This window comes from Haemaphysalis longicornis, unplaced genomic scaffold, assembly GCF_048455015.1.
Source record: "Haemaphysalis longicornis isolate Haplotype H1 unplaced genomic scaffold, Haemaphysalis longicornis Haplotype H1 scaffold_10, whole genome shotgun sequence".
Taxonomy (NCBI): domain Eukaryota; kingdom Metazoa; phylum Arthropoda; class Arachnida; order Ixodida; family Ixodidae; genus Haemaphysalis; species Haemaphysalis longicornis.
In genome coordinates, this window is record NW_027526204.1 from 71,747,271 (window position 1) to 71,769,766 (window position 22,496).

Genomic DNA, 22,496 nt, shown 5'->3' on the forward strand with positions numbered 1-22,496 from the left:
ATATTCACACTTCAAATTTCTCATAATCCTTCTGAAGCAGAAGGCGAATCTGGTTCGGGAACATCGTTCGCGAGTTTGGAATCGTCAACGCTTAGGATGCAGCATGTACCCTCTCTCTGGAACGTACCTGTACGACAAGCTCGGGCTTTTTGAGAGAGGTGAGACGCCGGTTGAGGGGGTCGAGCTCCCCGGGCGAGAGAAAGTGTTCCTCGAGCAGCCTTCCTACGATGTACAGCGACTGCGCCCACATGAACGGTATCTCTCCGATGGGCACTCGAGTCTGGCTGAGGGGGTGGTTGTACTCGGAGACCGCAGCGCCTGCCGGGACAGCGTACATCTGCGGCACTAGCTTGAGACCTGCAACGTGAATTCCAAGAAACGAAACGTTGTTGCTCTGGACTGCGTAATTACGGTCCCGAAAAGAAAACTGCCGATGATGACACAGATTCAAGAGACTCATGTTCAAACTTATATACAGAGAAAACTGCTCCTTCGTAGTCCAAAATTGTCGCCGCTTCGCAGTCGAATAAAGCCCCAAACACCGTTGCAAGTAGCGGAGACTGCTGATTTGAATGGACCCTTTTTTTTTTGCCATTCCTCCCCAAAGTACGGGAAAAAAATGTATAAATTTTCCTAATGAAACAACAAAAATTGAAGGTTCTTAAGAGGAGCGCAAATGCGCTTGTGTCAAATTACGTATCTTTGAACCTATTTTGTGGGGCACTTTGTGGTTCCTTTAAGTGTCAATATCGCAGCGTAGAAAAACGCACGTTTTTTAACAACATTAATGGCGCGTAATTCATCTAGTTTTGGCACAAATTTTCGGAGACGACAAAAGAAAACATCAATGCATTTTTATAGACATTTACGGCCAACTTATGGCTAAAAAACTGCACGTCTTGCAAAATTTCGTGAGGAATTCTTTTACAAGACGTATAATCTTCACTAAAACATTGGTTTACAGCAACGGGCAGAAAGTCGAAGGGCTATAGCTGGCAAGAGGCCGCTGTAATAATGTTAGTGAGCAAAATGATGCAACAAATTTGGTGACAAATAATTGCTGGGTCATCAAATATGCTGCGCGCACGTCTCATAATTATGTTTAGTGACAATAATTTACGCGTGATGCAGCTGAAATGGGCGAGTGGTAGCAGTCGTTCGGGGTAGTCGCAAAAAAAAATTGATGTATGTGAAGCGTTCTGTTCTGATACTGTTCACCAGATCACTAAGTTCGATTTCCAGTCGTGGTGGGGATTTGGTCACAGGTCAAAATGACAAATAATCATGCACGAGCAAGGATGACGCCGAACTCAGTGTACGAAAAGAACGGCAGCGCAAGTCTCATCATCATCGTCATTGTCATCGTTGTCCCCGTCATCATCCTATTTATGTAACTGCACGACGGATGCTTCCGCCCATATGACAGGTTACCGCGGTTAATCAGGGTAATCTGCAGTCAATGCGTTTGAAACATAGGTAATATCTTCGTGTTGCAACAGCATTCAATTGTTTAAAATGCTATACCCTCTGAACAAATGCCACGAGTTCGGTTGCTTTCGTTTCGGTTTGGTCGCCATGTTTGATATAGCGCCGTGAAAAGGTTAGGGGGTCAACCAACAGTTAAACATTCTTTAAAAGCTGATTAGTTTACCACCGGGACAATGGGCCATGCTGGAATACACGCTAATTTGTTGTTGAAGCTATCAACGACGTTCTATAGCGGAACATCCATTACCATCGTCCGTCTTCACGAGCAGCTTGTCCAGCATATCCACGTACATGTCCGCCATGGCTCGATCGTCGCGGAAGTTGGCATCAATGATGAGGAAGCAGAAGAATAGGGGCCATTCGCACTCAATCCGCTCGAACGCCTGCAGCTCCCACGGCTCATAGTAGGGCCTGCACAGTACGCGCGAACCACAACTCTGACACCTCCCCTAGGCAAGCTCCGCCTCCAAACATGGCGTGGCCTTTTAACGATGACCGTGTTTCTTGGGCTCCTTAAATGCAAAAAAATTTGCTAGTCTGTCCGTCCTCCGCCCGTCACTAGAATCAGAAATGTTACCACTGAACGTGCTCAATGATGGGGTACTAACACACTGGGAAATAGAAGGCAAGGGATTGTTAATTAAAGAAAGGAGCGCAGAGATTGAATGAAGAGGACTATATATATATATATATATATATATATATATAGGAAGACAGGTCGGCAGTCTATCTTCCTGTATTTCCTCAACGAGCCCCTATTTTCCTATATATTATTCCGCGAAAGCATAGCGAGGGTCTCGGTTCTGGCAGCCTTGATGCCAAGGTAGTATAAGAGGGTTTCCCGGCAGCTACCCGCTCATGACAGGCTGTAGACGTTTGAGTCACGCCCCGGGGGTTGAAAAGAAGGTCCCCTTCTCCCCGTGTAGTCACAGTGGCGCTGGCTACCACCCTCAAGCGTTAGATACAGTTCTAGTACATATAAATACCCCAGAAAGTGAAGGAGAGCACAGTCGCCCAGATAGCCGAATTGGTAAGGCATTCGAGATCTAATCGAAAGGCGTGGGTTCGGTCCCCACTCTGGGCGCGTGTTTTTCTTTCTTTCTTTCTTTCTTATGTATATATAAAAAATGTTAACTTCACTAACCATAGTAAAAAATAGCCTAACAACACCACTATGCCTCCTTTGGCATTGTGACCTAGCTTTCTCCGAAGGGGCCTGTGGCCATCCAACGGTAAGTCTTCACCCAGTTTCTCCACTACCTGGAGACGACTGGCCTCACACAGCGGCTTTAGCCCGAACTGCCTTGCTAATCACTGACGTGCACGAACTGACTCGGCCCTATCTTTTATTATTTCTTCTGTCTCCCTCTGGCTTTCTAACACTCTGCTCTATCCTTCCAATCTCCACCTAACTTCACCTTTCCCGCCCTGGTTCGTAAGATGTATGCGGGTGAGCCCCTGCCGGCCGAGCCCAACATGACCACTTCATTTTGTCGTTCTTTTTCTCAAGCCACAAACAAAAAGAACATTCGCATTTCTTTGTCAGGAATGAGATGAAACACACAGTAGTGTGTCATGACATTCAAACTTAATTTTGAGCGCGCAAAATTGTGGACAAATCAGTAGACAGGAAAGGTGGGCAGCATCTGTACCTGCGGGAGTCCTCGCGCGGAGTCTTGTACCCGTCACGCAGGAAGCGCTTGCAGCCGTACTGGCCCTGAAGCTTTTCGATGATGGTGTTGCGTGTCAGCTCAATCAGTTCGGGGTCGTCGATGGCAAACGCCGGAAAGCCCGCCACGGCGATCAATGCCCCATCCACCTCCTGCGCATCATCCACCCATTGAGGTGCAACTCAAGTTTATGCAGGAATCTAACAGATTGCAGTTAGCAGAGAACTTAGGGCCACAAGCGAAAAATTATGAAACTGAAGTATGCTATGCATACGTTGACGGCGAAAGTGTATCGAATATTTGACTTCTTTACTGCTACTTCTCGTTCGCGTCTTGATCTTTCTTTTAGTTTCTTTGTCTTTCGACGCGTATTAATCTAGACAGGCAGTCTGGATGCACTCACTTTGCAGATTCCCAGTTGACGCGCCACCACGTGCACCTGCCAGGGCACACACATAAGGCTAATTCTTGTTGTACTCTCGCAGGGCTCCAGGTCGGCGCTGTGGCTGGCGCAACTGGCTGCTGCCCTGGTAAATGAGGCTTACATCCCACACGAACCCTATTTATTTTCCCTTTATAGCGGCGGCCATTCTGGCTCCCTTTGTTCTGACGCCGACGCTGCGACGACGAATACAGTCGCTTTTCGAATTTGTTAAAACAACTAAGCTTTTAAACTTAAAATTATGGGCTCACACCCGCAGGAATTAAGACAAAAGCAAGGTTACCGTGCGTGTTTGAATGTTATCGTCCACAGTTTCAACTCCCGCTACGTGTTTTACATTTATCCGTCCAACCGTAGGGCACCCGTACACGCGTGCCTATCCTCTATTCCCGATTACTTACTACCGGAGAGCAGTATACGTCTTACACGCGCCGTTCTCATTCCGAGGAAGCAGACTTACTTGGCGCTGCTCCGGGGCTCCTCCTTGCCACCGGGGACCCCTCTTTTAGAACGGTTATCACAACGATTATTCCCCTCGCCACCACTGATGTCCCTTTCACAAGTTGCGCAGCCGGCTGACAGCACCGTATATAGCGAAGTTATCAGATGATTTCGGAGAATGAACACGAGCACGAATGGGTGCAAAGACGCCTGAAAATTTCACTTCGCCGACTAGCTGCGCGCCCCTGACGGTTGGAAGCAACTTGCCCCTGTTAGAACGGCGGCGTGAGCACATTATCCGTCTTCAGTTTGAAAGCCCTTCCGAGAAACATTGTCGAGTCGGCGTCCCTAGTTGACCAGCTGGTCATAGTTCTTCTGGTGGAAGAATAATAATAGATCTTAGTCCAGTCCGAATATACAGTCTTTCTCCATTCGCCAGCGTATTTGACGCCTAAGTACGCGCATCTGCTCCGTTGCTGTTTAGGCGTGCAGGGGTTGGGGTGAAGGGAGGGAGCACGCACACGTAGCAGGACTTAATGCCGCTACCGACGATATACCCGTTGGGGTCGTGGGAAACAAACTTGGCATTCTCATTGCTCAATGCGCCCACTCAGCTGTCCTCCGAAATCGAGGGGCTAGGGTCTGGGTTGGTGTGTTGCACAGACAAAGAGATGTCTACGATTGAGAACCGAAAGGGACACCCACGTGTGTCCACTATACAGAGGTCGAAGCCCTCGAGGTGTTAACTCGCTATGGAACGGACGCATGTCGTTCGGTTGTAGTAAGAAGAGTAGAAACTTAAGAAGCGTCGGCCGGAACAGAAGCGTAAATGGGCGCGAAAACCACGGCAAGTCGCTGCCGCCACCATTGCCACTTTAAGTTCCAGCCGGTAGAGTAGCTGCGAATCCCTCCCGGATGAACAATAACTGGCTCGCTTGGAACGCCGACAAAGGCCAATATCACTCGTTCAGTTTAGAGTGCTTTCAGAGCGACATGTTGGACGGTACCTTGCACTTCTAAGCACCCGCTCATGACCGGGTGCCGGTTTAGGCGTGCTTGGGTTGAGAGAACAAGGTGGCGGAAGGGGCGGGCACGCGCAGATATAGGTGTCATACCCTTACTGACAGCATGTGCGTTGTGTTGGCGTGAGTTTCCCAGTGCGACCGGCCCGGTGTCATCTGGGGTAGAGTGGATTGGGCTGGCGTGTTACACCAATTAACGGTAAGATGCCTACGACGAGGGAGGGAGAGACGGCTCTACGCTGTCCGCTAAGGCAAAGCTCGGGGCTTTTTTAAATTTCATTCACGTAATTGGCTAGGGGGTCTGCTCAGTCGTAGATTTAAAACAGACGTGTTTTGTTTCATGCACTCAGTGGAGGGCGTGCTACTTTGCAGGTCATCCTTCTTCCCAGATTGGACGGGCACTAAAATGTTTTTCAGTTTAAGTGGAGGACATCATAAATTTGCCTCTGCCTAGAGTCTTCATTGCAGAGATGGTTCTCGGAGCATCTATTCTATTAACTTTGTCACTTTAAGCAGTCTACGGGAAATATACCGTCAGCCTCACACACACGGGGCTAATGAAGTTAGTGTCTCAATACTTAAGGGTAAACCCGTAGTGTATTACTCATCACTTCGAAAGACGCAACGAAACTCGCGTCAAATGGTGGTCGTTCGACCTATAATCATCAACCCCAATTGAAGAAAACGACGTAATATTTATTCTCAAGCACGCGCAAATTGCCTCAAAATGATGGGAATATTACGCGACAATAGGTTTGTACCAAATGTCCACAAAATGAGGCTTTGCCCTGCCATAAAAAATTTAGTGCTGTCCCGCTCTGGGAAGCAGCATGACCAGCGAAGTTTGGCGCTGTCCAAGCGCTGCACACAACAAAACACGTCAACTTGTAATTTCAGATGGCGCGTTTTTTCTGGTCAATTATATGAATAAAACACTGAGGAACTGGATCTGATTCCAGAGGAGAAACATGGGGTTGTGCGTTTACCATTTCCGTAGTAGGCGTCGTACTATCTGTGCAACATACGAACCCAAATCGTTCGACAGAAGATTGCAGAAAGGTCGCTTTGGGGTACGAGGCATGCACATTTAAATATCCAACCAGCACAACGGACATGGGTGAGGTCATGAAGCCTAATAGCTGCGCGTGCACGTTCTCCCTCTCCCTTCAGCCCCACTCGTGCACGCATATACCGGCAACCGATGATGCGCGCGTGCTTAGGCAGGAAAGACACCGGCAAAAATGTCGCTCTGAAAGCCCTCCAATCTTGGCGATAATTATTGGCGCATCTACTCGACGATGTGTGAGGTTATAAATAGAATATTCAAATCAGGTATCTTCCCATCTCACCTTAAACTATCCAAAATCGTGCCGATTTACAAAAAGGGAGACAGAACATCAATTAATAATTATAGACCTATCGCTATATTATCATTCTTCAGCAAAGTAATAGAAAAATGCTTTACAACGCGTCTGACTAAGTATTTAACAAAATTTAATGTTTTGTCGCCTAATCAGTTTGGTTTCCGTGCTGGATACTCCACTAACCTTGCCCTCGTGTCATTTACTGATAAAATTAAAACCATGATCGATACCGGAAGATACGCCGGATCCCGTTTTATAGACCTCACCAAAGCATTTGATTCTATTAATCATAGTATCTTACTAGCTAAACTTGAATCAATAGGCGTCACAGGCCCAGGCCTGGCATTTATAAAAAGTTACTTGCTTAATAGATCGCAAGCCGTTTCTTTAAGTAACACACTGTCTAACTTTAAAACAGTTAATAAAGGCGTGCCGCAGGGTTCCATTCTCGGTCCCATTTTATTTCTGATATACATTAATGACTTACCTAAAAGCCTTAACTATTGCGAGCCCTTTCTTTACGCCGATGATACAACGTTACTAGCTGACGACACCTCCATTCATAATTTAACCGAAAAATTGACCTGCGACCTTAAAAATGTGTTGCATTGGTGTGAACGTAACTGTCTGCAAATTAACGCGTCTAAAACAGCTTTTATGGTCTTTACTTCTAGCCACAAACGTCTTACTTTTGACCCGGTCTTACACATTAATAATGTATCCATTCATAGAGTAAACGAATTCAAATTTCTAGGAGTAGTACTCGACTCAAATCTAAAATACACCAGCCATGTATCGCATATCAAACGAAAAGTGTCTTATGGTATCCGCATACTAATTAAAGCTCGTGCATGTTTTAGTTTATCAACCTTAATATCGCTTTATTATGCATTCATTCACTCTCACCTCACGTACTGCATTGCATCATGGGGTAATACCTATCATGCCCATACCGCTCCTATTCAGCACATCCAAAATCAAGCGATACGAATAATTACATATAGTCCGTATAACAGCAGCGGCGCTCAGCTACTCAAGGATAATAGATTACTAACAATAGGCAATATTTTCAAATACAGTCTTAGTATCCTTATGTACCAATCAGTTAATAAACTGATACATTCGATCATATTCCACCCCGAAACACTAATGAATAACAACTGTACCCGGTTCGTCTCAAAAAATAACTTTTTACTGCCAAAAGTGAACACTAACTATGGCAAACACACTGCTTATTTTGCTGCAATTTCAATCTGGAATAGTCTTCCTAGTGAAATTAAAACACGACCATTTATAAATTCCTTCAAAACTGCACTTTTTTCTTCTCTTCATGACATTTAGCATTGTATAAACACTTTTGACGACTCTTTTCATTCGATAATTCCCCTTGTTGTTGCTTTGTGTACTGCTCTACTTGTATTTTATTGTTGTCAAAGTAGCTGCTTTGATCTTTTTGCATTTTCTGTATGTACTTACTCACAGGAGGTCCCCTTACAGCCTAGTGCTATGGGACCTCCTTCTGTATATTCACTTATGTACACAGTTTATGAACGCACAATAAACATTATTCTTATTCTTATGTGAAACTTGAGGTGGCAACAGCAGCGGCAGCATGCTCTGCAGCCGTGGCGTTCCGTGCGCTGTTTTCGTGTGAGACTTTCGCCTCTTTCTTCACCTCCCAATTACTCCACAGGGCCTCAGGCATACGTCTAAATAAAGTCGTTTATTCATTTCGCAACCATTCGCTATTCTCTGCGCCCCGACGGCCCTTCTATTGCCGCTGTCTTTCCTCCGAACGAATGACATACTACCGTTCCATACCGAATTAAAAGTGCGACTGCTGATAACTGCTCTAGCAATGTTATCAACCGATTGCACAACATGTGAAATAGGTATCGGCGGTGACGAAGAGGAGCGGAGCACCAATTCCTAGTAAGGCGGCTTGCCCTGAAGGAAAATTGTGGGGATGAGTCATACACAGCTTCGCTATAACTGTCCCGGACGGATACCGCCTGCCCGACTGATGAGCTACACTTCAATGTTCTCCGACTTTCCAACTGCCTGACCGAGCTTACCCGGCCCTCTTCCCATCAGTAAACGTGGGCATAGATGCCTGGTTGAGGCGCACCCGTACCTTGGAGTTCGACTCCCTCGGCAGCATGGAGGTCAGCACGGCGTCGCACTTCTGCCTATCGTCTGCCAGGACGTGTATGGTGGAGGCCGGTCCCCCGCGGCCCCCGAACAGGTCCAGCTCGTTGAGGGCCTGCATGGCCGCCTTGGCCATGCCCACCGAGCTGGCGTTGAGCTCGCGGATTCCCCGGTTCGTCTTCTCGCCGCGCTCCCACATGCCGAAGTCGGGAACGTAGTACGCGCTCTCGATGTAGAACACCAGGTTCTGCACGAAGGCCACTTCGTCCAGGTTGAAGATCACCTGTTGTGCGCACGCAGCAAGAAACAGACACGAGGGGAAACTTCGCTTCCTGCGGGGGCTAGGTAATGTCACAAGCACTTGGCGCAGGTTAAGCTACCGCCATCTGGCACGGGAGGAAACTGCGCAAACCACCGCCATCAGTATCCCACCGCGTAAACCAAACGCGGTCTCGCCCCGGAGTGAGTCCGTTATCAAGGCCTCCATTAGGTGCTGCTATTCTCTCTTTACCGTCCCAGCTGCGAAACTTTGTAGTCGGGGTTAGTTTTCATTGTTACACCTGGTCACTCGCCCGCACCCCCCAGAATGTGTATTTTGCCTTCTGTATGTTCTTGCTCATGGTGATAGAAAACAACCAGCGCAAGAAAGAGGAGGACGAGCTTGCGCTGGTTGTTTTCTATTACCATGAACCAATACTAACTCGCCCAGCTTGCCGTCTTGGTGCAATGTTCTTGCTCCGGGCCTGCGCTGAAATTAAGAGGGAAATATATGCTCACACTGAGCGCCCTTAATTAAACCCTTTTGTGTCAAAAAAGGTGTAGCATCAGTGGAAAAGGGATTATGGGAGCACTTTACGCTCTTTTTTCTTTAATCTCAATACCTTTTTCGTAGCTCTACACCTTTTTTGTACGAAAAAAGGGTGTTTATCAACTTCAACACCCTTGGTTTTTCTAAGGGTGCTGGAAGGGTGTGGAGAAGATGTTCAGCTGTTCATTGAAGAAGGCCATGCATGCATGTATAATTGCACTGTAAGGAACGAGACATCGCCTAATACCCTCCTCTGCTGGTAAGAATTGTTCAAAAGCAAATAAAAAATTGTTCGTCTGCAATGATCGCTCGTTCCATAAACGGTACGCCCTTGACTGCCCCAAGTTCAGCTTTGGCACGTGAAATATCAATTTGAACCTTTAAAAAAAAACTATAGTCATGTGGCAGGAAAGAATGTTGATGAACTGCAACACGCTTGTTTCTCTGTAAGATTTGAAACGATGTGCAATATGTGTTATTTGCAAAAAAAGTGCCCGCGTATCTACTCCTTTCGTTGCAAATGTCGTCAAAAGATGATAGTCTTTGTAGACACTTGCCACGGAAATGCCCCCTGTTGCTTTCCCGCTCACCTCTCATGCTGTTCCTGTACCGTCGCGCTCATCCCAAGCTAAACACACCAAGGGTTTGCTCAAGGCGATTTGAATTTACCGCGTTCCACTGCTACAGACCGGGTTCCTCGATGCCAGCGCTGCAGTACGGCGGTGACGCGCGTGAATCGAGGCGGCCGACTTCAAGGTTTATAGATCCGCGTGGCCGTGCTCCACGTGCGTTCCAAGCAGAACGTGGAACCTAGCTAGTGGAACAAGCAATTTAGCCCTGGCCAATCCCCCCTTGTGGGTGCGTGCCAAAATCTTTGAGGACATCATCATCATCATTTTTAGTTGCTGTTATGTGGTTTTTCATATGCCGCCTGGAAGTGGCGCGGGCAACAGCAGGCGGCGGTTTTCTGCAGGATGCAGAAAACCGAATATCATTTGCAGAATATCATTTGCAGATGCAGAATATCATTTGCTATCGAAAAACCAAGCGTCCATGAATTTTTTAATAAACAACACTGTAAATCCCTTGTGTACTAATTTGCTGTCTTATACTTGCGTAATGTCTTGTTCTTGTTCACAAAGTTGACAAGTATGAACATATAAACCGGGATTAGGCGTTTACCTTTAGCTGTATGTAAGACTATTGCGCAATATCTACTTTGCTTTGGCCAGGAGTCTGAATCGAGTCACAGACAGACAGACAGACCAACATTTCTGTGTTTAAGTATCCCAAGAAAGACTATCGTCTTTAAAAGAACAGTGCAGGTGTGGGTTCACCTAGTTTGGTCCGGTGGTGCTAAGGTTTGCTATGTTTTCTAGGCTTTGTGATGTTCTTGATAAGCTAGGATAAGCGCTGAGGGGTGACGCCAAGATTAACCGGATTTCACAAGGCTGTGCCAGTGTTTACCCCACACTGACAACGGCTCCAAGGGGGAAACAAGCTATGTAGACCCCCGGCTATGCTGTTTCTCCAGCATTTCACCACCATGGCAAGCTGCCCCAATATTTTTCGTTTTAGAATCCCAAAAAGACTAGTACCCTTGAAATGATATCGTAAGAAGTGGGTATACGCTTGCGCCTACTGTGATCACACTCGAACAGGCTCCAAAGACGGCTTCACTGTTATAACAGTTTTTCTGCGGTGGTACATCCTTTACAGGGGACGCACTTCTTTGTCTTTTTTGCTAACGCCATTGAACCTAGTTCAAGCTTAAACAGCTTCACTTGCAATAAATTATGCCAATTTATATTGTGTGAAACCTCGTGAGGTACAAAGCATAGTCCGCTTGTAGAAAATGTTCTGTCCACCCGTGTAAAATGGTATGAAATACCTCCAAAGTTGGAGGTCTCTTACACCCTTTTTCTCAGTTGCCGGTCTTTTCTTACCTTTTTCTTACACCGTTTTGTTTACACCGTTTTTCTTAGCTTCCAGCTCCCTAATTTGTAGCTTTACACCCTTTTGGGAAAAAGGGTGTTGAAATGACGAACACCCTTCCTGAAGGGTGTTGAGATGGCGGGGAATATTGTTTTGCATTCAACGAAATTCTGACTTATTGAACATAGTAACTGCCTCGCGATAAAAAAGTTTTTCCAAATCCGCGTGCTGATTTGTATATGCTTACATTAAAATGCATAACTATGAAATTACCCATAAAATATAAAATTTTAGGGGTAAATTTAGGGGTAAATTTTAAATACTCATCGACACTATTGAGGTCTTTCCTCTGCTGGCTATAAAAGCAGGAATAGCAGATTAATTATTAAATGTACTCGCTGTCCCCATGCATCCCGTTGGTTTTCGTGCTGAATTCATTTCATGGTCAAGTGTGACTTGTACGTGTTTAATGTGTCTGTCTTGGTGCACTCTCGGCCCATCCACATCGACACGCGTAGCTGCGCTGCCCACTTCCTTATTTCAGTGTGTGAGAGAAACCTTACACCCTTTTGTAAGTTGTTCACACGAACAAAAATTTTCATCCTAACACCCTTTCTTAGTCAAAACACCTTTTAAAGGTGTTCACCATGGAACGAGATTCTTACACCCTGTTCGGCCAAAAATAGTGTGGCAGAAAGTTTATTGTGCAGGCCTTACAGCTCGTCTCGTTCGTAAATTTCATCGTTACAATCAAACATTAGATACACTCAAATACACCCAGCTGCTGAGCATGTTGTCCTTTGAAAGCCTGCGTGGGGGCAGCTTGAAATGGGAATACGCAGAAACGAAACGGATGGGTTTTTGGCTCGTGGTGTGCTCCTCATCGAACTATCCCTATTATGACCCATTTGCAAAACCGTGAAGGGGGTATGTGTGAGTATGCACTCACTGTGATTAGCAGGGAGCCGAAAATATGGGTATGATCACTGTGAATTTTGTAGTATGCGTATATTTACCAGCATTACATTAATAACTTTTCTACTTTCAGACAAAGTTTCAGCCGCCGATCAGGTGTCCAGCGGAATATTAGAACCCTGCTTGAGCTGCTTACTGCACTATACTGTTTTGGTTATCTACAGGAACTCATTAGGATATTTGCAGCGGAGCAACCCGACACGCCACACATTTCTTGCTTGGGGTCGAGATGGTGCACATCCATATTTTACATAAAAACAAAACAAAAGGGCATAATCGCCATGCTCGCTCTGCACAGTCAATATAGCTCTAATGTTCTTATTACACGCCATATGCGCTCCTCCATATCAAGCATAAGAAGGTGGCGATTGACAAGCTGACTACCCACGGAGGGGAGCACGAGCCTCCGGCGCTCACCTGTACTCCCCCAGCGGTGAGCTGGGCCAAGACGAGCAGAAAAACGGAGGTGGCGTCGACCTGCAGGTGGCCATAGTCGTTGTCTCCAACGCAGGTCTCCCCCGTGGAAACGTCGTACTTGGCGTGAAGGCTGTCGGTGCCACACTGGCTCTCCTGCGACGAGGCGCAAAAGGCGATATGTGGCAACGGCTTCGCACGAAGTGCGCTGGCTCCTCAGAGGGCATCTAAAGTATGCCCGCTTGATTTATAAATATTCACGTTGAAATGCCAGCAATATGAGCAGACGGTATGTTAGCTGTACTTGCCTTGCGCATAATGCTTTATGAAAATGGTACAATGCTGTTCCCGCTAGGCTCACAAAACAATCGAATAAATCATTCATGTTTCAGCATTATAGGCGGCCGGAATGGGTTATCAATTAGCGTAGCAGTTCTGGGGTGGGTAAACTAACTACTCCCAAGCAGACTTCGACAACTACGGTCAAAATGATTTTACAATCTAAAAAACAATTACTGTTGCGCTTTATTTATAACCCGTCAGAACAGTTGGTATCAATGTGGCGTGGACTCAGACTATAGCGAATCGATTTTTGGAGCGAGTTTTGCGTCCATGTTTTAAGACGATTGGATAGTTTTGCGTCCATGTTTTAGGACGATTGGATGCTCCTATATACTGAGCTCGAACAAAACACCTTCGAGGACAATGTAACAAAATGAACATAGCATTGACATTTAGAATAATTATCCATGCTTTGAAAAACATGATATAGTATTTCTGCACTGACCATGAAAATGTGCACTCCATACAAATGTGTCTAGAGTACCTTCATACTCCAAGAATAATGACATTCACCTTCCCGAGCCGCTGAGCCTAGTTGAGGAAAGAGAATGCAATGCCCAAGATGGTCAACCCTCAGCCAAATAGGCAATCTGATCTGATATAACAGAGGTATCTACATATAAGGCCTCTGTTGTCGATAAGGATAGCGGCCACGAACATTTTGACGTGCGAGCCTACCAACCTCGCAAAAACCAACCGGTTCCGCAGCTCCTGATTAAATATACGGAAGCTAACCTCCTCCAACAAAAAAAAAGACAGCTCAAATAGTAAAAACCTTGTTGCTTAGGCTAAACCTCTTATGGACACAAAAACGCTGCTTGCCGAACTCAAGTACAGGCGAGATTGGTTATTATTCGTCGCTGCGTGCACATGCGTGTGTGTGTCTGTGTGTGTCTGTGCGTGCGTGCGTGCATGCGAGTGCGAGCGCGCGCGCGCGTGTGTGTGTGTGTGTGCGTGTGTGTGCGCATGTGTGTGCGTGAGAGTGTGCGTGCCTGTGTACGTGCGTGCGTGCATGCGCAACGAGGTATTTAAAGTAAATTGCCTCAAACAAATCGTCCGCATTCTGGCAGCCTATATCAACAATCTTTTTTATAACCACATTGTTTACAAGCTTTAAACGTAAGCAAGGAATCCTTGCAGCAGCGCACGACTGAAAAGAGACGTTCAGACTAGGAGCTCAGAATTTTTGCTTCACTTAGGCATTGTGTTGAGATAAAAAATCTGTATCTTTAATTTTTCAAGGTAGGCGCATTTATTTTGGACTCAATCGAAAACAAAACCGAAATGGGATCAAACCTTAGTAACTCAGCATAGCAAGTATTGAGCTGCATCCTGCGGTGTTTTTTAGCTGGCTGATGTGTCTGTCCATAGCCACACTGCACTGAATTCGCATGAAGACGCACTAGGCTTAGCCTAAGGGTGCTTCTATGGTTTGACCATGGAGGTCTTCGCACTGCGGGCACTCCCCACGAGGCAGACGCGGAGACGTCGCCCGTCCACCTTCTGAGGGACCACCTAAGTTACGTGCGCTCTAGCGTCGTCGGGCCGTGCCGCGCGCCACTTGTGAGATGACGCGCTAGTCACGTGCGCGCCAACCCGTTCCCGCTGCCCCACCGGAAAGCTCTCTGGATAGAGCTCCAGCAGAATGGCTGTACCACGTGACCACAGCGGCGGCGAGTTGATGCTGCCTTCACCGACGGCGCGGCGCCACGCCGCTGGCGGCCGTCGGCAGGGCGGCACGGCAAGTTCGACGCTAGTGTGCACGTAGCTTTGGGCCGCATCGCTTACGGACAGGAGCGGGACAGTGTCCGGCCTGAGACAAAAAGGAGCGGCTTTCTTCGACTGTTGGGTGGAGGTCACCATGTATGCGCGTTCTCCGAACGCCCCCATCTCAGTCGGTGAGTATTGTACCCAGCGTCTAAGCCCCAGGGCGAGCTATGCGCCCTTGCATATGCCCTGTAAATATTCCTATACATAAACTGTACGCAGTTTGGACACTGGACACAGCGGCGCATTCCTGGAGAAGGAGAATTCCTGAACTTGGCTGCGTCTAGTCTCACAGCAGCCGTGAGAATTACCTCCGGGAAATTCTCACGGCAGTTTCCATAAAAGCTGGCTGGCCTAAAATTTCATGAATAATATTACGTCCCAACATATCCTAACGTAACAACACCTCACCGAACCTGACGTAACCTAACAGAATGTGTCATAACCTACTCAAATCCGGCAAAACTGCCACAAACCTAATCTAACCCAGCCCAAAGACACAGAACGCAACCAATATTAAACTTAATTCACCCCATTCTAGAAGTCCTGTGCGTCGATCTCTTGATATAGTAAATACCAGAGTAAGAAAAAGCTTTCAAAAATCACGATCACCGAAGGATTCCGAAAGCTAAAAAAAACATTGCAATGTCAGACTCGAACCTGAGCCTTGTAGTCTAAAACCAAGTACTATACCACAGCGCTACATGGGCAGCTGCAAACACGGCTTTTTAGGGAATACTTGTCCCAGAGAATCTCCGTGGTAGCGTCCTTAACCAATGAGAGGCGACTGCTGTGAGAAACTTCTGATGGTAGTATGCATGGTTGCCGTGATAAAAGACACTGCACCTGAAATTTACTGTGCTGTTTGGATCCCGTCTGCGGCGGCGGTATTTCTGATAGAAGCGAAACATTGAAATGCTCGTGTGTCTGAGACCTCGGAGGACGTTAAAGATCCTTACGGAATCTAAATTATTCTGCAGTCCTCCACTACAGGGAACTTCACAGTCGATGTGAATCTTTCATGACGTTACACCTTCCATATTTGAATTAAGTCTACACTATCCCAACACTAGAATGCGGCAGACAACGCGCACCACTCGCCACCTCGGCCAAAAATAGATATAAAAGAAAACGCGCGAGTGACTCGGGAAGATATTTTGCTTAATACAGGGCTACGCTGTAACGTTGGCTGCCCTGCTCGAAGGGCTTCACGCTATCCCGGGCCGCCAAACAATGAATTCACCCCTAACTCTTCCACAGTTGGCACTTAATAAAGTATGTGGAACCAGCATTCAAAAGCATTCTGTTCTAAAAAGAAGTCTGAATACGAGCGGATTGCGCAAATCGCCCTGATTAGGCGCAGAAAAGACTTGGGATGAGTAAAATTTGCGAAAGGGGCAGGAGCCACCCATGTTCTTTGCCCTTTGTCGAGAGCTTTAACGTTACCAGCATAAGTGACATTATCTAATTCCAAAAGCCGTCAAACTAAGCACTTTATTGCGCAGACGGGCTTCCGATAACGGCAAAATTACTCTAAATGTGGAAACGCATGCTTTCAAGAGTTGCGGGGTCCATCGCTTACCTTGAATCGCTCCAGCTTGTCTGTTTGCAACATCATGGCTTTGAGCAGACCGCGCATGAGCTTGACGGCGCGGTGCTCGAGCTCGTACGCCTTGGCCCGGTCCTCGTCGAGGTCGGCGTGCTTCTTGTACGCCATAGAGAGGCCCCACATGGCGTACACGCAGTACACGTTGTCTCGGACCCAGGCGTGGTGGCCGCCGCACCTGTACCCCGGTATCAGGCCGCTCACGGGGTCCTGGTAGTCCACCACGGTGGCGTACAGCAGCTGCTCATAGTGGTCCAGGCGGTCTGTAGTAAAGCGCTTGAGACGGCGGGCCATGTCGGTTTGCGAACAATGGCGTTCTCAAGATAAAAATCGCGCTGGTGGGCGCTTTGTGCAAGTCCGCTCGAAGGAAGAGACGGTGAAGCGAATCTTTTCCTGCCGGAGGTCAGCCTAATATCTGGTGCTCGTGCTCAGCTAGAACGCCCTGCGGTGGTGGTGGTGGTGGCCCATAAAATGGCGCATACCCACTCAGGGGGATTGGCCAAGAAGAGTGTTCTTTTTTTAAACTAAAAACCCAGATTAGCAAAAAGGTGCAGTCGAAGAAAGAATTTAGAATATAGGTTGAAGACAGAAATAGAACAAGAAAGAGGAGCGAGAGAGCCTGATCAGAATCATTTCAACAAGGCAGACGAGCCGTCTCTGAAATGAAGGAATGGATGGCTTGACAGACATCCCCATGGCAGTGGCCTAGCTGCGTGCCTCCAAACGACAAAAGCACTGGCAAGGTTAGTGGCATTCCAAGACGCCGCAGGGGAGCCTCCAGCAGCCTTCTCCGGTGATGCGAGAATCGGCGGCAAAAAATGAAGAAATGCTCATCCGATTCAATTTCATGGCAGAAGTGGCACAAGGGTGAGGTTGCTAGATCTGCCCGGTATAGATACCTGCTAAGTGGGGGAACACCACACCGAAACGAAGTCAGCGAAACTTCGCACGAGCGAGTTTGGCAGAGGCTTCTTTTCCACCGAAACCTGAGGTGGTCGAGTTCCGGAGAGGTATGCAGCCCGTGATCGGACACGTCCTGGGCCAACAGGTACTGTCGATAACGGGCTAGCAACACGCAAGCAAACGGGGGAAGCACCTCCACAATAGGTAACGACAATGCCATTTTCGCTAATTTATCCGCGGCTTCATTAAGGGCTAATCCACAGTGGCCAGGCAGCCAGACAAGCCTAATTGCCCGCAAATGCGTGGGAACGAAGGAGTAAAAAGTTTTAAGCATGGGACTGACATTATCTGAAGAAAGGACCATGCACACGGAGAGGGAATCCGTGAGTATCATCACTGAAGATTGCGCCGAATCGAGTTTCAGAACAGCAAGAAGAATAGCCAGAAATTCTGCATAAAATATGGGAATATAATCTGGTAGACGCAATGAAAAAGACCAATTCAATGCCGGAGAGAAGATACCCACGCCAACTTTTTCATTTTTTCCAGAGGCGTCGGTTGCAATAACCACGTGCGATGGGTATTCAGACTGGTGAGCCAGGAGAATGTTTTTAATTAAGTTGGTTGGAAGCAACTTAGCATGTTTTGGGAAAATGTTATCAAAAGAAACCTCCACTACTGTGGGTTGAGACTGCGAAACGGGAACTGATAGGAGCGTGGAGTTTAATGGTTGAAGTAAAGAATTGGCAAAAATGCCCTGCGGGCGCCGGATACGAGACCAATTAGAGCCGAAAAACGCAAATGCGTGTTGGACAAACACAGCCTGTGATCTGGCCAGCGGTGACTCTAGGAACTTTGCAAATGCATTGATGGTGAGATATTTAAACCTGGAATTCAGCGTTGGGACTCCGGCCTCCAAGTACAATGCCCGAATCGGGACGTAACCGGGTAGGCCTAAGCAGCAACGCAAAGCTTGTCGTTCCAGCTTCACCAAAGGCATGAGCTTATATGCCGCAGCGCCAGAGAATACAACACACCCAAATTCTAAAATTGGTCGAACATACATGCTGTAAATCATCAAGAGCGTATCTGCCCTCAGACCTGTTCTTTTGTGGCTAAGACCCCTCAGTAGAGCCACAGCACGGGAGCCTTTTGCAGCTATATGTTCAATGTGTAGGCGCCAATTCAATTTCCTGTCATATATGACCCCAAGATATTTTAGCGAATCAACCTGACGAATGGTTTGTTGGTGATACGATAACGAAATCGATATTTGGTCCGTAAGAGGGAACACGAGGATGGCACACTTATCAATGTTTAAAGAAAATTTCAAAGTATCCAACCACGCTTCCAGGGCATTCAAATATGATTGAAGGGAATGAAATAAGGAATGGATGTCTTGCGATGAAGAGAAAAAGGCGATGTCATCTGCATATACATATGTATGCACATCTCGGTGAATGGGTATGGAGCTCAAAAGCACATTGAATAACACTGGGGAGATAACAGACCCCTGGGGTACTCCACGTGTCTGCTTATACCGGGAAGAGGCGTAACCATTTTGGGAACAGAAAAACTCTCTGTTTTCCAGAAAAGCCGCTACCCACGCAGTAATGTACTCCGGAAACGAATAGCGAGCTAGGAGATGTAGAAGGATGTCATATTCCACACTGTCGTAGGCTTTCGAAATGTCCAAGGTGACCAATGCTGCGACCTGCTTATTTTGTCGGGCCCAGTGGATGCGACTTTCCAAGTCTATATGCGCCCACCAGATAGAGCATCCTTCCCTAAAACCAATTTGTCTGCAGTTGAGTATGTTCCTTGTACGCAAAAACTTGTTAATACGGAGAAGCAAAACGCGCTCAATTACTTTTACAAGGGTGGATGTTAGTGCTATTGGCCTAATATTATCAATTGTATATCCAAGCTCCGGTTTCTTTTAAAAAAGTAAAATCTTGGCCAGGCGCCATTCAGGAAGTATCCACGCGTTTTTAAGAGAAATATTAACCACATTCAACAGGTCTGCCGGGGCTTCATTGTACAACAGTTTAATCATTGCTGCGGTGATACCATCTGGACCAGGCGCAGACGCTGGAAGACGGGAAATTACGCTATCTAGCTCGCCTATAGCGACCTCTTCAAAGTCAGCCGTGCCGAAATTTCGAGAGCCTGTCGACGGCATCCTTGTCGCAAACCGCAGCTGTAGATCACTCGCTATGGTCTCTAAGAATTCAACGGATTCTTCTGGTGTACGAACCAGGGAGGGTGTGTTCGGAGAGACGGGAGATGATTTCCTAGACCTGAGAAACTTGAACAAAGCTTGTCTACGATTCGGTTGTGATAGGGCGGAAAATCGGCCAATATTAAATGTTTCCTTCGCACGTGATACAGTTCGCTTAAAATTTGCGCGGTGAAATTTAAAATTAACCCAGTTAGCCGGGCTGTGATTGTGGAGAAGCTGCTGCCAGGCGGCTTTTCTACGCCGGAAGTCTATAGCACATTCCTCATTCCACCAAGGGCTACAAGCGGTGCTATGGACTGAGGATACCGGCGGTGATCACGAGGTACGAAGACGACGAACGGGATGATGATGATGGCGGTGACGGCGACGTGCTCTGTGAATGTAAAACGCAATAAAAACGGCTGCAATAGCCAAAGCTGAGAAGTCTTTCTTACTGCCGTTTTAGCGGGTAAGCAATATTTAAAACATAGAAAAAGTAACTGTCCGGGCTCTTAAGTAGGTTATTTGAGCGCTGTTGTTTCGATTATTTGATTTTGGTCTATGATGAGTCAAAGAATTTGAGAGAGCCATGCATCTATGTACTGTTAAAAAAGGCACAGCGAGAAATGCTTTGCAGGGGGTGTAATACCCTGCCGGTGAAAAAAATTTAATATAGATAATCAGCGCCCAAACAATATCTCATTCTCATTTTTACAATTAAATTTATTAATGAAGTGTGTAAAAAACACGACCGGAAAACAAAATTAGCAGTGGCTTATTTCTGCTATACCAGGATATAGGTACGTAGCGTGATCTAGGTTCAGCTGGTTATTCATAGCTTTCCTGGTTGTCTAGGATTAGCTGATTATCACGCTTACTGCTGCTAAATCGATTTCCGATCCAATCTAATCCAACCCAGTCCAGTCCGGTCTAGGCCAGTCCAGTCACTGCAACTTGCGCATGCGCAGCACGGCTCTCTAGGAGCCACGCGAAACGGCTACCAAGCGGATGATGATTATGATGATGATGATAACTTTATTTTGCCCAAATCTGGGTGAAAGGAGGAGGGGGAAGTAGGAGCCTTCTTGAATTCCTCCCCCTCAGATGGCGGCCTGCAGCCCTTGGGCGCGAGCGGCATCTTCGGCCAGTTGGACGACCTTAACCTGTATTTCGGGGTCGGAGCTAAGCAAGCAGGTCTCCCACTGCTCCGCACTGGTTATTCGCAAGCATGCTCGTATAGTTCGCGGCTGAGAATCACAAGCCCAAATCATGTGAGAGAGTGTGGCTCGCTGGGTACACCACTTGCATTGGTCTTTATAAAGGTCGGGATAAATGTGGTTCAGTACTGCAGGATTGGAAAAGGCATTAGCCTGCAGCTTACTCCAGGCTACAGATCGACATCTGTTGAGGGTGGGACGCGCTGCGGGATATTTCTGGCGCTCCATGCGACAGTGCTCAGCGATGCTCCGGTAGGTCACCAGCCTGTCCCTAGCCCCCTGGTCCAAGCCAGCAGCGTCGTCAGGGCAATCCCGGGAGCTGAAACCTCGGGCCGCCTCGTGTGCTAGCTCGTTGCCTGGGAGAGATGCATGGGCCGGTGTCCAGATTATTTGCACGTTGCGCATACGAGTGGCTGGGACGGAGCGTAAGATGCGTAGGGTGGTATTAGAGATCCTGCCAATTTCGCAATTCTGGAGAGCTGTTTTAGAGTCACTCACTATGGTTTTAGCCGTTGTGGAGGCGACGGCAAGCGCAATAGCGGCCTCTTCTCCTTCCTCAGCGTAATTGGTATAAATAGAGGCGGATGCAAGAGAGTTGCCTTTAGCATCTTTTGCCACGATGGCCATGGCGCGCGTAGGGTGGTAATCAGCGGCGTCAACATATCCTTCCAGTCAGAGGCTAAGCTTCAATAGATCGCAGTGTGGTGGCTGCTCTACTACTTACGACACCACGACAGGTACCTAAGTTGTCTTCAGACGATTTGACACTGCAGCGATTCAATAGCATATATCAGGATCATCTCTGAAACTCTGGTGTAGTGCAGACGCTCGGGCATGGCGGCGATCTTGGTGGTGTACCGGGTGCATGTTTCTGGGTATGGGGGAGAGGTAGATGGCCTTTTGAATGTAAGGAGGTAGCGAAGTCCTGGTTCCATGTTGGCTGGCGTACGGAATGCCTAGTTTCTGGAGTAGAAGGCGTCCTGTGTGACTGCTAGATAATCGCTGGTATTGTGCTGTGCGCTGTGCTTCTACAAGTTCCATTAGAGTATTATGGATACCCATATATAGCCATGAAGCGTTCAGTGGATGCCGTGATGGGAATGCCCGCGGCCTGTTTATAGGCTTTGCGTATTATGAAGTAAGTTTTACATTGTTCAGCTTTTTTGAGGCAGAGGTCCGGCGCAGCGTCACACTTGGCTACTATGCAACGGAGGCGCACAGCTGTGCACGTACCGGCGCCAGAGCGTCTGCCGCGGCTATGACGTCACTCCTCTGGAATGCACAGAGCGGCGAAAGTGCAGACCCAATTCTCTACTCACCCGTACTTCAATTAGATTTGAATGCAATCCAATTTAATCCAATTCAATCCAATTAAAATCTAATCCAATCCAATCCAGTGCTCCTCGCGCTTGCGCAGCACGGCCCTTCAAGGTCCACGCAAAACTGCTCAACCTCGGCAAGTGTAGCTTATGCAACTAAAGGTCGACAGGAGAGGGGTATGCGCCATTTATGAAATTTCGAGGGGCGTTCTGACCCCGATACCCCTCTCTGCCCCTCCCGCTGCCTAACGCCCTTGACTGTTTAAAGGAGCCATGAAGAGAAAATACAACTTCGTTTAATTTGAAAGAACTAGGATTCAGTATCTCACTCAGCTCCATTACAGCCACAAAAGATGTTTTTTTAACGAAAAAAAAAAAGCAAGAAGTATTTTAATACTTTCAAATTTTGCGCCA

At 47.2% G+C, this 22,496-nt stretch overlaps 1 protein-coding gene across 1 annotated transcript in view; it reads right to left on the reverse strand.

The window, feature by feature from the left end:
- The window catches only part of LOC144159896 (putative phosphorylase b kinase regulatory subunit alpha), a 60,993-nt gene extending 44,277 nt beyond the window's left edge, over nt 1-16,716 (reverse strand). The window contains exons 1-6 of the mRNA XM_077691551.1: nt 16,399-16,716; nt 12,711-12,863; nt 8,562-8,858; nt 3,141-3,310; nt 1,736-1,899; nt 128-357 (exon numbers count right to left, since the gene is read on the reverse strand). Of these exons, the coding sequence (XP_077547677.1) occupies nt 128-357; nt 1,736-1,899; nt 3,141-3,310; nt 8,562-8,858; nt 12,711-12,863; nt 16,399-16,716 (1,332 nt within the window). The remainder of the gene's footprint in view (nt 1-127; nt 358-1,735; nt 1,900-3,140; nt 3,311-8,561; nt 8,859-12,710; nt 12,864-16,398) is intronic.
- Nucleotides 16,717-22,496: the final 5,780 nt, after the last annotated feature.